This window comes from Sprattus sprattus, assembly GCF_963457725.1.
Source record: "Sprattus sprattus genome assembly, chromosome: 11".
In the NCBI taxonomy this organism is placed as follows: domain Eukaryota; kingdom Metazoa; phylum Chordata; class Actinopteri; order Clupeiformes; family Clupeidae; genus Sprattus; species Sprattus sprattus.
The window spans coordinates 26,765,286-26,780,694 of record NC_137909.1 but is presented as its reverse complement, the minus strand read 5'-3'; the positions used below and the strand labels follow the sequence as shown (position 1 = coordinate 26,780,694).

At 44.7% G+C, this 15,409-nt stretch overlaps 1 protein-coding gene across 1 annotated transcript; it reads right to left on the bottom strand.

Annotated features, from left to right (window-relative positions):
* Positions 1–355: 355 nt before the first annotated feature.
* Positions 356–15,160, bottom strand: LOC308372624 (pyruvate kinase PKM-like). The gene is made up of 11 exons (XM_080847842.1): positions 15,021–15,160; positions 13,906–14,068; positions 13,020–13,111; positions 9,506–9,637; positions 8,917–9,103; positions 7,261–7,531; positions 6,382–6,532; positions 5,762–5,914; positions 3,406–3,572; positions 1,644–1,825; positions 356–967 (listed from the first exon to the last, which is right to left on the bottom strand). The coding sequence occupies exons 2-11, from the start codon at positions 14,045–14,047 to the stop codon at positions 861–863; spliced, it is 1,584 nt and encodes a 527-aa protein (XP_080703968.1). The 5' UTR covers positions 14,048–14,068; positions 15,021–15,160; the 3' UTR covers positions 356–860.
* Positions 15,161–15,409: the final 249 nt, after the last annotated feature.

The following is a 15,409-nucleotide window of genomic DNA, read 5'->3' as shown; positions in this document are numbered from 1 at the left end:
CAGTGATCAAATTTAAGTAAATTACATCACACTTAAATCTATTGTGAAGATGTACCTATTACGCCCTGCGATAGACGGTATCAGAGTGATAGACTGCCAAGAGTGCTGTCCCCCTTTCCTACTGTTCTCATTGGGGCTGTGTGGACAGACCCCTGTACACTTCTGCACTGACTGTAAGGATCAATCTCCTGGGCAGATGCATGCGCCGAAACTGGGTGACCTTCAGCTGACCTAGGCCTCAGGCCTAAGACGCCAAGTGCTTCCTCACAGCACCAGCAGGTGTCACTATCTCACTGCCACTGAGAGAGGCAATGTCAGGGGAAAGCTATTGGAAGAAGAAGAAACTGATTGCTGCTGAAAGTGGTCATATCTTTAATAGGTGGAAGCCAAGTCAGTACATGTTCTCAGTCTCATTGTGGCAGTCAAGTGAAGCCTGCATAAAGATATTTGTTTGTGTGTGTGGGAGTGGGGTGGTTGTGAGTGTGTGTGTGTGTGTGTGTGTGTGTGTGTGTGTGTGTGTCTGGGTGTGTGTGTGTGTGTGTGTGTGTGTGTGTGTGTGTGTGTGTGAGTGTATGAGTGGAAATACACAGCAGAGTGTCACAGATCTCTACACCCATACAGGCATCACTCTCCACCTCTCACAGACCCAAACTCCTTAACACCAGCGCAGGCCTTTAATCACGCTTCTTCCATTAACAAAGATACCAAACGCTGACTGTGAGGAGGTCACCAGGTGATCTGGTAACGCTAAGTTCTTTTCATTTCCTTGTGTTTCTGTTCTATGGTGGGAGGGAGGGGGGACGGGGTTTCTTCTTGGCGGGGAGGAGGAGGAGGAGGTGGGGGCATCACGTAGGTGGCGTTCAAGGAGCCAGAACAACACGCATGGTGTTGGTGTAGCCGGAGCCTGGACGCCAGCCGGTGACGCAGATCAACACATCCCCAGACTTGAAGAATTTGCGGTGTTTTCCTGAGGAGAGAAAGAACGTTTTTTGAAATGTCCTACTGCTCTCACTACTGGTCTCACTGTCAGAGTGTCTCGCCTCACACTCACCTCACCAGCTTGAGTTAGTGTCTCTATTACTATCAGTACACACACATTGAAGGAAAGAAAATCCTGTTTCCTAACTATTGGGCATAAGGAGTACTTCCAGAGGAGGAGGCACTATTTTGAGTGAATATATTCACTATTTTGAGTAAAATATATGTGTGTGTGTGTGTGTGGATTGTGTTTGTGTGTGTGTGTGTGTGTGTGTGTGTGTGTGGGAGGGGTGTCAGGGATGGAGGATTCTTTGTTGATCTTCAGTAGATCTGTCAGTTTTACCAATAGAAAACTTTTAGCCACAGGTGTAGTATTAGAGACGGACATTCCTTTCCGTCTATGTACCTTAGTTCTAAAACATTATTTCGGGAGACGTGCATTTACGAGCTCAGTGACATATCAGACTGGTAAGCCTGACGCTTACCCCTCTCCAGGGCGAAGTTAAAAGACTGATGCTTACCCATCTCCAGGGCGAAGTTAAAAGACTGATGCTTACCCATCTCCAGGGCGAAGTTAAAAGACTGATGCTTACCCATCTCCAGGGCGAAGTTAAAAGACTGACGCTTACCCATCTCCAGGGCGAAGTTAAAAGACTGATGCTTACCCATCTCCAGAGCGAAGTTGACCCGCTGGTCGACGTCCTCGGCCCAGACGTCGTGGGCGGGCTTGGTGTAGAGGATGGGGTAGATGCCGCGGTACAGGTGGGCCTGGCGGGCGGCCTGTTCGCAACGGGTCACGGCCAGGATGGGGGCGCGGGGCCTGTACCTGGCCAGCATGTGAGCAGACCTGTGGGGGAACAGGAGGGAGGAGTCAGATACACCTGAGCTAAAGGAGGAGGGAGCCAGACACACCTGAGCTAAAGGACTGAGAGGTCAGACACACCTGAGCTAAAGGAGGGAGAGGTCTGACACACCTGAGCTAAAGGAGTGAGAGGTCTGACACACCTGAGCTAAAGGAGTGAGAGGTCAGACACACCTGAGCTAAAGGAGGGAGAGGTCTGACACACCTGAGCTAAAGGAGTGAGAGGTCTGACACACCTGAGCTAAAGGAGTGAGAGGTCTGACACACCTGAGCTAAAGGAGTGAAAGGTCAGACACACCTGAGGTAAAGGAGTGAGAGGTCTGACACACCTGAGCTAAAGGAGTGAGAGGTCAGACACACCTGAGCTAAAGGAGTGAGAGGTCAGACACCTAGTACCTAGTCCCCTAGGGAGGTAACATGAACAAACTAGCGCAGCATCAGGTTGACAAGCTCTGCCAAACTTTGTATCACAGCAACCACCAAACATACATCTCTTATTACTTGATTCTTCAGAAACCTATACGTGTATTCATACACAATTAAAATGACATAATCAATACTTCTTTAATGAGACCGTAAACTACTTCTGCTATCAAGTACTGTGAAAAAAATATCGCACTGCATTATGAGGCCTGTAGTCTTTCCCATCTCTTGTTGAGATTGACATGAACGTGTGGGAATGCACAATAGGGGCAGTGGCTGACAGCCCCACACACACATTCACAGCTGTCACTCGTGAGGAGCCCATATGACGGGTACAGTTTCAGCACAGCCATCGAGGCCAGGCCAGTCGTTTCAGAGACAGCTGTCTGTTTCATGACAATAAGTAACTGTCCAATGGCCCTTTATATAAATGAGAAGACCGCAGGTACACCTCTGATTAATGTGTGTGTTTGTGTATGTGTATCTATTGTATGAATCCCATTAACAGAGGTGTGTGTGTGTGTGTGTGTGTGTGTGTGTGTGTGTGTGTGTGTGTGTGTGTAGCCCTGGGGTGGACGCCTGAGGAGTTAAAAATAACTTAGTGAATGTCAGGGTTCAGGACTGGAAAGGTCGCTATGGAATCTCTGGCATTTAGGTTGCCATGGTACTCCATTAGCGCCGTATGTGTGTATGTGTATGGGTGTGTATGTGTATGAGTATAAGTATGGGTGTGTATGGGTGTGTATGTGTATGGGTGTGTATGTGTATGAGTATGAGTATGTGTATGTGTATGCGTATGCGTGTGTATGAGTATGGGTGTGTACGTATGAGTATGCGTGTGTATGTGTGTGCATGCATGTGTCTGTGTCTGTATGTGTCTGTGTATTTGATGTGTATCTGTGACTATGTGTGTGTGTGTGTGTGTGTGTGTATTTGATGTGTATGTGTGACTACGTGTGTGTCTGCGTCTGTACATGTGTGTGTCTATGTGTGTGTGTGTGTGTGTGTGAGTGTGTGACTATATGTGTATGTGTGTGTATGTGTGTTTGTTTGTGTGTGTGTGTGTGTGTGTGTGTGTGTTTGTGACTATATGTGTGTGTGTGTGTGTGACTACATGAGTGTATATGAGTTTGCTCTCTGACCTGCCGGATTTGGTGAGGACAATGATGGCGTTGGCGCAGCACTTGAAGGAGGCCTCCACGGCGCCGATGGCAACAGTCTCGGTGGGGTCACGGGTCAGGTGGGTGACGCGGCGCATCTCTTCGAACAACTGCCGGTGGTACGTGGCGGCCTCTGCCTCACGGGCGATCTACACCACAGGGAGAGAGTGAGAGCCATGCAGTCATGAGCTCACCAACATAACAGAGCACACATCATACCAGATAGACTGATACACAAACCAAAATGTCAACCGTTCTTTCAATTATATATAACTGAAGTATAGTATATACTCAGTTGGCTACATGAAATATATAACTGAAGTATAGTATATACTCAGTAGGCTACATGAAATATATAACTAAAGTATAGTATATACTTAGTTGGCTACATGTAATATATAATTGAAGTAAAGTATATCTCCAGTAGGCTGAACTGTCCTGCTGTACCGTAGACCAGTACTCTTGGCAAGGTATATTTAAACGTTGAAAAATATACTACAGAATCTACCAAAACACACAAGTACAAATGTCTTGGTTCTTCATTCTTCGGTTCCTTCAGTGACTAACAGGAGTTTTAATTAGGGGAAATCAAGCGTTGTTCCTGTGAATATGTGTACCAACCGACGGCCAAACAGTCGAAGCCAAAGCAGTGGTAATGGACCTTTAGTTATTAGCCATGCCTGAGGTGCAGTGTGAAGGGTGACGGGTCCTCAGCAACATGCCACACACAGGATGGCCACAGACTAGCAGACCCTCTGGGCTAGTGGCTAAAGCAGAACGAAAGACAAGTGAATGGAGGCACAGAGAGACACCTGCACAGGTGCACAACACAACAGATGGACAGGTGCACGACACAACAGATGGACAGGTGCACAACACAACATCGGCACAGGTGCACAACACCTGCACAGGTGCACAACACAACACCTGCACAGGTGCACAACACAAACAGATGGACAGGTGCACAACACAACAGATGGACAGGTGCACAACACAACAGAACGGGTAAACCACAGAGGGTTAATGAACGCATCAGGCTGAGTTCACTGTCGTTAACCTACAAGCAGTCACATTTTTCACAGACCACGTACTTCACCTTTGATGGGTTGATAACATAAAACAAATAGTAAAACACATACACACACACACACAAAATTAGTAGTCGTAGTATATTTGTATGAAATTCACATTCATGCTAACACCAAAGACCATCTAATCCAGTGCAGCTAAGCATGCTGCTAACAAACTCAGGTGTCTGGTGTGTGTTATTACTTGTGTAGCACTCTAATGCTAGGGGGTCTCTCTAGCGGGTCAATACTGATGTAGCATTCCCATGCTAGGGGATCTCTGGAGTGAGTCAATACTGATGTAGCATTCCCATGCTAGGGGTTCCCTGGAGTGAGTCAATACTGATGTAGCATTCCCACACTCTGGAGTGAGTCAATACAGATGTAGCATTCCCATGCTAGGGGGTCTCTGGAGTGAGTCAATACTGATGTATCATTGCCACACTCTGGAGTGAGTCAATACTGATGTAGCATTCCCACACTCTGGAGTGAGTCAATAAAGATGTATCATTGCCACACTCTGGAGTGAGTCAATACTGATGTAGCATTCCCATGCTGGCAGCATCTCAAAGCACGTTGATGGATTAGGGAGGATGAAGAGGCTCCATTTCTGCTTTGACATGTTGGTAGTCATGCTAACCAGCCAGCTAGCTAGCAGCTTCTCCAGCAAGTATCCAAGTTAATGAGCCGCACAGCTCTGTACCCGCTGGCCTTAGTTACCCTCACTTCCTAAACCTCACTTTTTTAGCCTCACCACCTAACCCTCACTTCCTTAACCTCACTTCCTAAACCTCACTTCCTAAACCTCACTTCATACACCTCACTTCTTAAACCTCACTTTCTTAACCTTACTTCCTAAACCTCACTTCCTAAACCTCGCTTCTTAAACCTCACCTCTTAAATCTCACTTCCTTAACCTTAGCATAAGAAGTATAGCGATGAACCTAGCATGCTAGCAGTGAGTCTAACATACATGAGTGCTAAAATGACATCAACTGAACTGCCACACCAGCTGTCTCTAAAGGGTTACATAACATATGTTCATGGTTTAAGACATTCAGTTCACAAATAAATGCTGAAGAGGCCCAGCAACAGTGTGCCATATGCAGACTCTGTGTGTGCTGTGTGAATTAACACACAAACACACAAACTCACACACACACACACGCAAGCACACACACGCATACACCCACACCCACATACACACACACAAACACACACACACACACCCGCACGCACACACACCCACATACACACACACACACACACACCTGGTGCTGCATGCGGACACACTCCAGAGGGTAATCTCCCTTGGCGGTCTCTCCGCTCAGCATGACGCAGTCCGCTCCATCCAGAATGGCGTTGGCCACGTCGCTGCTCTCTGCACGAGTGGGGCGGGGCTTCTTGATCATGCTCTCCAACATCTGCCACACAGAGTAGAGAACTCACACACTTACACCGGACAAGGTCGAGCAAGGTCACCTGGCCATGGTCATGCTTTTAGGCTATGTCGTCATGACCCAACCACACAGCCACAGGCAGATTGCGATATGCTTTCTTAGTCATGAAGGGCTAGACTATCTCTGTGGGATATCTCGACCATGAACCAACTTCACTGCTAGGCTATCTTGATAGGCTCTGTCAGTCATAACCAGTGGTGTAGTGTTCCCTGGAGAAGTGAGTATACTCTTAATTTTGCAATTTTTTTTAAGCAGCCCATACAGCACAGGATAAACGCTCTGTTTTGAGAAGTGGGTATACTCAATGCTGACTGAAAAACAAGTGGGTATACTCCAGACTACACCACTGGTCATAACCACAAGCACAGTGCTCTCTCTCGTAAACTATGTCTATCATAAGCCAATCACACCACAAGGTGGCACAAACTCACCTGTGTAGCACAGATGATGGGCTTGCCCACTCTGTTGGATAGGGCAATCATCATCTTCTGAGCCAGGAACACCTTCTCTGTGGGGATCTCAATACCCATGTCACCACGGGCAACCATGATGCCATCACTGGCCTCCAGAATCTCGGCGAATCTGTTCACAAGTGCAAACATGGTCACAGCAAAATTTGATCCATCGTCAAACCTGCAATAAATCTTTGGGGCTGAGTTGAATCAGCCCACTATATACTCTGGGCAGAAAATCTCCATCCAAGTGGTAAATTAAGATTCAGCCAGTCAGGAAAATTATTGATTGATTCACCCATCAATCATGTATCCAGGCCAATGCAGAAGTTGTGCAAGGGCCCAGTTGACACTGACAGAAGCTTGCCAACACACTAAATTGTGTCTTTTGGCAGTATAGCTGGCAATGTTATGCGTGTGAAGGCTTTTCTTCCATTATTGCAGGGTGTACCAGCCCGTTACACAGAACTACATAAGGCATATCTTGGATGGCTAATTGGGATCACACTGGTGTTTATCTGTCCTACACACGACCATATGCTATCAAAATTGATTTGAGGATAATACCAAAACTAGTTGCCTATAAAACCATACCTCAAAAAGTGTTAAATAGTAGCATAGTGTCACTTTAACTGCTGAGTTTTAATCAGCACACTATATACTCTGGGCAGAAAATCTCCATAGAAGTGGGTAAATTTAGATTCAGCCAGTCAGGAAAATGATTCACCCATCAATCATGTATCAAAGCCAATGCAGAAGTTTTTCAAGGGGGACTCTGTGGACTTGGCTTTAGGGAGTGGATGCGTTTATTTAACTGATGGATAATCCCGCTCCTTTATTTGCTCAGGGGAGACCAACCTGCGGCAGCCCTCGTGGTTCTCCAGCTTGCTGATAATCTTGATGTCCTTGCCCTTGTCACCCAGCACCTTCCTGACGGCGTGCACGTCAGCGGCCTTGCGGATGAAGGAGGCGAACACCATGTCCACACCCTGCTCCACGCCGAACTTCAGGTCCTGCATGTCCTTCTCCGACACGGCAGGCAGGTCCACGGCGGCGCCGGGCAGGTTAACGCCCTTCTTGCTGCCCAGCACACCGCCATTCTCAATCTCACACTCCAGGAAGTCACCACCTGTGGACAGGTGCAAAGGTTCAAGTCAATTGAAGTCATTTTATTTATATTGCGCGAAAGCAATACAATTGATGGCATATATACACGATACATACAAACATAAGATGGTTTATACACAATACATACAAGCATAATATGGTTTATACACGATACATACAAAAATGAATGGTGCATAAGATGGGGAGAGAGCATTCAAGTATTGTAGAAAAGCTAAGTGGGTATACAGTGTGCTCATTAAGTTACTCTTACAAGGGTAAGTAGAGCAGTGGAACAGAAAACTATGTCAATGGTGGCAATTCTGGTAAATAGGAGTATGTAGATGTATGTAGCGGGGTAGAATCAATGCATAACAGTGTGGTAGGTGGGTGTAGCCAGAGCATTTCTGCAATAAGGTCAGGCAGAGAGACTACAGCAGCATCCCACTGCGGAGACAGTATAGACTAGGAGAGGAGGAAAGGAGACAGAGTGAGAAGGCGACTGCCTAATATGCCTATATGAACTATGGTTAATGGGTGTGGTGGCGAGGGACAATGTTTTCACAGTCATTGGGATTTGCAGGCAAAGGTTAACGCTATTAGAGATCCAGAGAAAAATGTGGTTAGTAAACATCAATTTGATGATAAAGAGATACATTTAGATAAGCAGCAAACAGGTAATATGGGCACTTTATCAGGTGAGGTCAGGTAATATGGCCACTTAATCAGGTGAGGTCAGATAATATGTAGTCTGGGAAGTCCCGCCCCACTTCTTCCGGCCAAATTGATTTTGCCTCAGAACTGGGTCTGGCCAAGTTTGCATACCCGTTCATTTCAAGATTTCCAGAATCCTTGGAGCCAATCACAAACTGGCTTTTGGCTACCTGGCGTGCCATTGGCGGATTTAAACTTACCACGGCTACGTTACAAAATCTACTGCACGGAGAGTTTTTAAACATTGGACATGGTGGCCGCCGAAGCACCGCAAAACTTCGATAAGGCAAGATTTCTTTGAAAACAGAACAGAAACTTGCCCTGGAACAATTCATACAGAAAAAATATGTGTTTGCTTTATTACCGATCGTTGTATCGTTGTATAGTATCGTTGGTCTGATTGGTTAAAGGACTGTCCAATCAGGTGGCTGAAGTGGAGCGCCGTTGAGAGTTGGCCAGACCAACTGAACAAATGGAATGCAGTGAAGGGGCAGGGAATTCCCAGACAAGGTAATGGCCACTTAATCAGGTGAGGTCAAAGGTTAGAGACAGAGATTGAAAACTTGGTGATGACAACTGAAGGCAAGAAGAGACTGCTAGACTGAACCGGTTAAGTGTGCACTGGTATCCTTGTTGTGATCACCTTCACAGCCCACACACGCTACAAACACTTTAGAAGTTTAAACTTAATCTCACCGATTTTCAAAACCTTGAGAGACATGAGGCCATCATCAATATAGATGTGGCTCCCAATCTCGACCACCTTGGTGATGTTCTTGTAGTCCAACCACAGGTGCTTCTCATCACAGTTGTCCATGTGCTTATCGTCCAGGACGATCTGGATGGTCTGGCCCTTCACGAGGGTAACCTCTGCTTCGCCACTCTGAGGGTCAGAGGTCAGAGTCAGGGCTGTCTGGTAACATTAGTATTATGATGGAAGTGAAAGCATGCTAACTTTGCTAACTTTACTCTGATTAGTGTTATGATGGAAGTGAAAGCATGCTAACTTTGCTAACTTTACTCTGATTAGTGTTATGATGGCGGCAAAAGCATGCTAACCTTGCTAACTTTACTCTGATTAACATTATGATGGCGGTGAAAGCATGCTAACCTTGCTAATTTTACTCTAATTAGTATTATGATGGAAGTGAAAGCATGCTAACCTTGCTAACTTTACTCTGATTAGTGTTTTGATGGTTGAGCTGAAAGCATTCTAACTTTGCAGACGTTACTCAGATTGATGTGATGGTTGAGCTGAAAGCATGCTAGCAGGCGGCACACTTACGCCCTTAATGAGTCCAGTCCTGATCTCAGGACCCTTGGTGTCCAGAGCGACGGCGACGGGTCTGTAATCAATGCTACCGGGCTTGAAGCTTGCTGTAGCTTCACGCACGTTCTTGATGGTGTCAGCATGGTACTACAAAGACAGGAAATCTTCGTTAGCATGGTACAACAAAGACAGACATCTTCATTAGCATGGAACTACAAAGACAGACATCTTCTTCAACAGGTTTCAGCATGGTACTACCAAGACAGGTATCAAAATGGTACTACAAAGACAGACATCTTCATCCAACAATGTCAATTATATTGACAAATAAAACTGCAGACGTACACTTGCAGAATATCATTTACTACTCCTGCTGGGTTGGATTCCGAGACTCGCATGGCAGAACTATTTGAATGCTACTATACAAGAACTTAAAGTGAGAGACTTGCATAGCAGAACTACTTGAATGCTACTATACAAGAACTTAAAGTGAGAGACTTGCATGGCAGAACTACTTGAATGCTACTATACAAGAACTTAAAGTGAGAGACTTGCATGGCAGAACTACTTGAATGCTACTATACATGAAGTGAAACTGAGATACTTGCATGGCAGAACTATTTGAATGCTACTATACATGAAGTGAAAACTGAGAAACTCAGTGGCTGATTTCAGTGCCACACAGTCAGGATATCATGTTACAGGTCTGTCTTAAACTACACCGATTACATTACGATCCAGACTGCAGTGCTTGTTTCTGACTGTTGTGTTACAGGTTTGTCTTCAACTACACCGATTACATTACGATCCAGACTGCAGTGCATGTTTCTGACTGTTGTGTTACAGGTTTCTCTTCAACTACACCGATTACATTACGATCCAGACTGCAGCGCATGTTTCTGACTGTTGTGTCCCTGACCTTGTCTTGCCCCCTAACCCTGGTACCATAGTGCCTCAGTGTGTAGTTGCACACGTGTTGCTACGGGTGCTATGACCTTTAGGCATGGGCAGGGCTCTCAATCCCACATATCCGAGAATGAATGACCTAAAAATACACACCTTTGGCAACACACCAGGGGAGCATTTTGTAACAAGAGAAACATGGACACAATTACAACCACACACTACATTTACATTAAGTCATTTAGCTGACACTTTTGCCCAAACCCACGTACAAGGGAGAACTAATTCAACATTAGTTATAACTATGTGATGTCTGAAGCAAACATAGTTGTAATTTAGTTTTTGGGATTCCTAGACTACAGGCATTTAATTTATTTAGACCTGGCCTGTCCACCCCAGCAGATCCTGCCCTTGACCTACATATAAAAATAATTTACGACAGACAGAAGTGCATTACTAAGGAGTGCCACTACATTTCAAACCCTCACTTGTAATAAAAGTTCAAAGTTCAAATGAGGGCGAGTTGGCTTTGACGCAGGTGCTGCCTTTAAGCAATTTTATTTTATTTTTATTTTGTCATTGTTATGTTTGTATATATATATGTATATGTGTATATATATAGTTAATGCCTTTTTTAAGATGTTTAGCCATTAACACTCTGGCAGGGGGACTGCCAATGGAAACTAGCCTTTTGGCTACAATTGGGTGCATTTACATTTTAATGTTTATTTATGTACACTGTCCCTCTTCAACAAATAACTGAAACTGAAGCTATTCAATTGACAGTCAAAGACTGATCACGGCAAGCTGGCTAGCTAGAGATCTAATTAAAAATGCAAAGATGTCAAAAGTAAGCTCTCTGAGTCTGGACAAGTTTTTAAGAGTCCATGCACTGAGAAAGAGGAACAGACAACAGCTGTCAGAAAACAGCCGTCTAGGTCTGTGGCAATTATACGGTTGTGAAGTTACCCTTGCTATAAGGAAATCTGATGCAATGTATTTGCATGGTCAATGTTGCAGATGCTCAGTGAGTAGACCATGCAGTTGTCTCAAGTCCAGGTTGGGCTTTTATGCAACAGTTGTGCTATAATGTTATTGAGGAAATCAATGTAGCATTAAAGGAAGAAACAATGTTGCAGCTTGCCTTCACCCCTTATAGCCTGCTTTCGCTAAAATGGATATGACTTATAGTAGGCAAATACTCTAAAAGATCTTAAAATATGTGTTAAAAATATGTGTTATGGTTGATCCACAGATCACTTTTTGCTTTGGTTATTGCACACCTTATACCCCACCGTGAAGGCAGTGGGTTGTGGTCGCAGTGTAGGCGGGGATCAGCATAGGCACTCTGACCAGTCTGCTGTTACACAGCCCCATACACAGTAAGCTGTGATGCTCTGAAGTGTGCTGGCACCTTCCTATCCTAGCATTGAGCATGGAGGTGTTCAGCTCTTTCTGCTCCAGTAGCTCTTCTGTGGGATCGGACCTGTGTGTGTGTGTGTGTGTGTGTGTGTGTATGTGTGTGTGTTTGTGCTCCGGTAGCGCTTCAGTGGGATCGGACCACACAGGCCAGCCTTCTCTCCTAGCTCTGGGCCCCAAAGAGCCTGTCACCGGTTCATCTGTCCCTATTTGTCCACTTTTAGTACTTAACCACTGCATACCAGGAACACCCCACAAGACATCTGCCATTTTGTCAGTCACCCAGATCCTCACGCCTCCCCATCAACTTCAAGAACTGACACTTCCCTGGCTGCCTTAGACATCCCATCTCTTGACAGGTGCCATTGTAAGACGATAATCAATGTCATTCACCGCACCTGTCAGTGGTTTAATGTGGTGGATGATCAGTGCATGTAAACAGTGTCTACAGCACAAGACCACAGGCAAAGGTCAGGGTTCATCCTCAGTCTTAAAGGGCTGAGCTAACTATCTAACCTCTACGGAGTAGGGATTCGCGGACAATAGATGTATAGCCCAATGCTGTCAGACTCAACTTAAAAAGGGAATCTCTAGAAGAGATAGCTTTGGGAATTCTGATTAACCTTTTCTGAGGGTTGAGGTTTAAGTGCAACAGTTCAGATGAAATCCAGCCGTCTATGACCTTTGTAGTTTAGATGTCTCTTTCCTAAAGTGCCTGCTTAATGACTCTAACCTGGCATATGATGTTGTCTTGATGTCTTTATTTTAACCAGTGGCTATAGTATCAGCCGTATCACTTTCTAGGATGTCTATAGATTTGATGGCCTGGTCCTCTAGCATGATGCAATGCAAAGGTCATGAAGGGTCGTGACTTTTAAAGGGGAAAGGTTACCAGGCTCAGCATTGACAAGAGACAGCAGAGGCGAATCCTGCCTGAGAGGGCAGATAAAGGCTACTGGATCATCTTTCAGGCCCTGACATTTCAACAGCGCTGCTCAGCGTTGGCCCCGCACAGAAGAAGCACTCCAAGGGGCCGACTCTAGTGAGAGAGAGCAGCTAACAGAGAAGCTAACCGACAGAACAGTTGCCACGTCCCGACGTTTTAGGATATCAGCGTGAACTGTGGTATGTTTATGACATACTGTGCTGTCTAAATGGCGTTGGGATGCGGCATTAGAACCGCTGTAGAATCGGAACACAGGCTCACCTCATGAGTTCCGTGAGAGAAGTTCATACGTGCAATGTTCATCCCGGTCTTGATCATTTCCCTCAGCGTTTCCACCTTGCGGGAAGCTGGCCCTGTTCAGACACATGGGAGAGATGCAGCATTGTCTTTACTTCACAGCCAACTTGAAGCTTATCTCACATGAACTATGTTCTACTGATACTCAAGGAACATTAACAGTCATAGTAGAACCGAATGGAGCAGGATAGCATAGAGGAGCACTAGCAGAGTTGCAAGTGGGATTTGCACGTATGACACCCTAACCTTTAACACTTAACCTTTACCACCTAACCTTTAACACTAAAGCAAAATGTATGCTACCTCGGAGAGGCTGTCGTGCACCTACTCATTTTTCTAACTTCCAGTATGAGAGCCTCTCCAAGGTGCTCGGAGAGGGTTCGGAAAGAGGGCTCGGAGTACCATACATTTAGCTTTAGCCTTTAACACTATAACCATTACGTGCTCACAGCTAGGACAGTGTGTGTTTGTGGTAGAGGAAAGATGAAAGCACACAAAGAGACTACTGACGAAAATGTCTGTCCAGCAAGTAAGTCGCTCTGGATAAAAGCATAATGTTTGAAATATACATGTAATTGTAATTTATTTTTCAAGACAGGGACAGTGCACAATAAAACATGAATCCTGTAGAACAAGAGAAAATGCATTATGCCAGGTTCTATCAGATTTCTATTTTCTACCTGTAGTCCCTGGGGCAAGTGAATGTAGGCTACTCATGGACCCAGTAACATAACTAACCCCTACTGACCATGAACCCAGTAACATAACTAACCGCTACTGACCAATGAACCCAGTGCATAACAACCACTACTGACCAATGGACCTAATAATGTATATAACTGCTACTGACCGATGGTGCAGACGATGCCTGTGTTGCGGGCCACAGCTGGCTCGGAGTCGATGTCCAGCAGACACAAGTGCTCCAGCATGTTGTCTGCCATGGCAGCCTGAAGCTGCTGCTGCTGGATGAACGTAGAGCTATCCTTTGCCATGGTGGGAGCTGTGCCTGGGTCCTGCAGGATGCAATATTATGTTCAGTACTTATTGTTAAGTTATGTTACGTTATGTTATTGCTAAGTTATGTTATTGTTAAGTTATGTTATGTTATATCATGTTGGAGTACTTATATGTTTTTTTATGTTTATAAGTCATGTTATGTTATGTCTTGTTAGGTTATGGTAGTGTGGTATGGTGTCCTGTCCTAAGCATTTCAGTGCCCATTCCAACTCTGTTGTTCTGTGTATCTGACAATGAAAGACTTGACTTGACTTGATATTACACACTTGGTTCCAACGGTTTGATTGTTGTATAGTGTTACAGAAAATATGACAATAGTTAAAATCATTGGTCAAGTGTTTAGTGTTGATGAACCTATTGGGGGAAATGCATGCGCGTCTTTATTTTCTGGTTTTGACCATCTGTAACCCATACTTTTCGTATAAGGGAATCATTTCTACTGTGAGTTAAATCCTAAAAGCACAAGAACAAACACACATCCGTACTTGAGTTTACTGCATGACTGTGTTGACATGCTGATTTGATAAGCGGGACCCTCAAAAAGTAATTTCTATAGCGTTTTCGCTCAGTTGCCTAGCGACTCAACAGATGTTCCAATGTATTGACATTGTGTTTTTCTTTAACTAACATTAAATAAGCTACAATGGCAAAGGTAATCCTGGGAAAGTTTGCCTCTTAAGTAGGCTACTGTATCACTGACACATTCAACAAAGTAGCAAAACGTATTTAGCAACGACTAATTCAATCACTTATATGGAAAGGTATGAAAAATATAGCCTTGAGCAGACTATATCATTTCCAATTCATGTTGCAGTCAAACAGGCAGGCTCGCTATGGAATATTTAGTTATGTTAATATTTAAATCAAATATAAAATGTGTTCCCTCTACGCTATAGAAATTATCAATTGACCTTAAACAAAACTTGTGGGGAGGGAGTTGTGTCTTACCTTTCGCAGATGAACGTCTGTGGCGACTACGGCGTTTGACAGCTGTGCACCCTCTAAAGTTACAATCCAAACTGACTGGAACTTCTTTCTGGTGGCTGCGCATTGTAACCTTCCGTGAGGACAAGGTGCTTATAGAGACATAACATGAGTCTTTGAATGGTTTACAAAAGGTTGCTTTCTGTTTAAAATGCGACAATCGTCGTAACAAAACGTATATTTATACTGTTAAAGCGTAATTTACATTCAGTCGAGGAACTATTTTCGAATGAAATTAGACAACTACTTCGAATGAGTTGGAGTGATACAGCCTGGGTAATAACCAATCAGAAAACGTATTGGGCAGTCCAGTCCACTATGCCCAAAATAAAACTATTAGACTAGCTGCCCAC

Excerpts from the sequence above, each read along its gene's own strand:
- LOC308372624 (XM_080847842.1), bottom strand. The coding sequence starts at position 14,047 with ATGGCAAAGGATAGCTCTACGTTCATCCAGCAGCAGCAGCTTCAGGCT. Across the intron at positions 9,638-13,019 it reads TCTCTCACGGAACTCATGAG|TACCATGCTGACACCATCAA; the intron begins GTGAGCCTGTGT and ends CTGTCTTTGTAG. Across the intron at positions 7,532-8,916 it reads TCTCAAGGTTTTGAAAATCG|GTGGTGACTTCCTGGAGTGT; the intron begins GTGAGATTAAGT and ends ACCTGTCCACAG.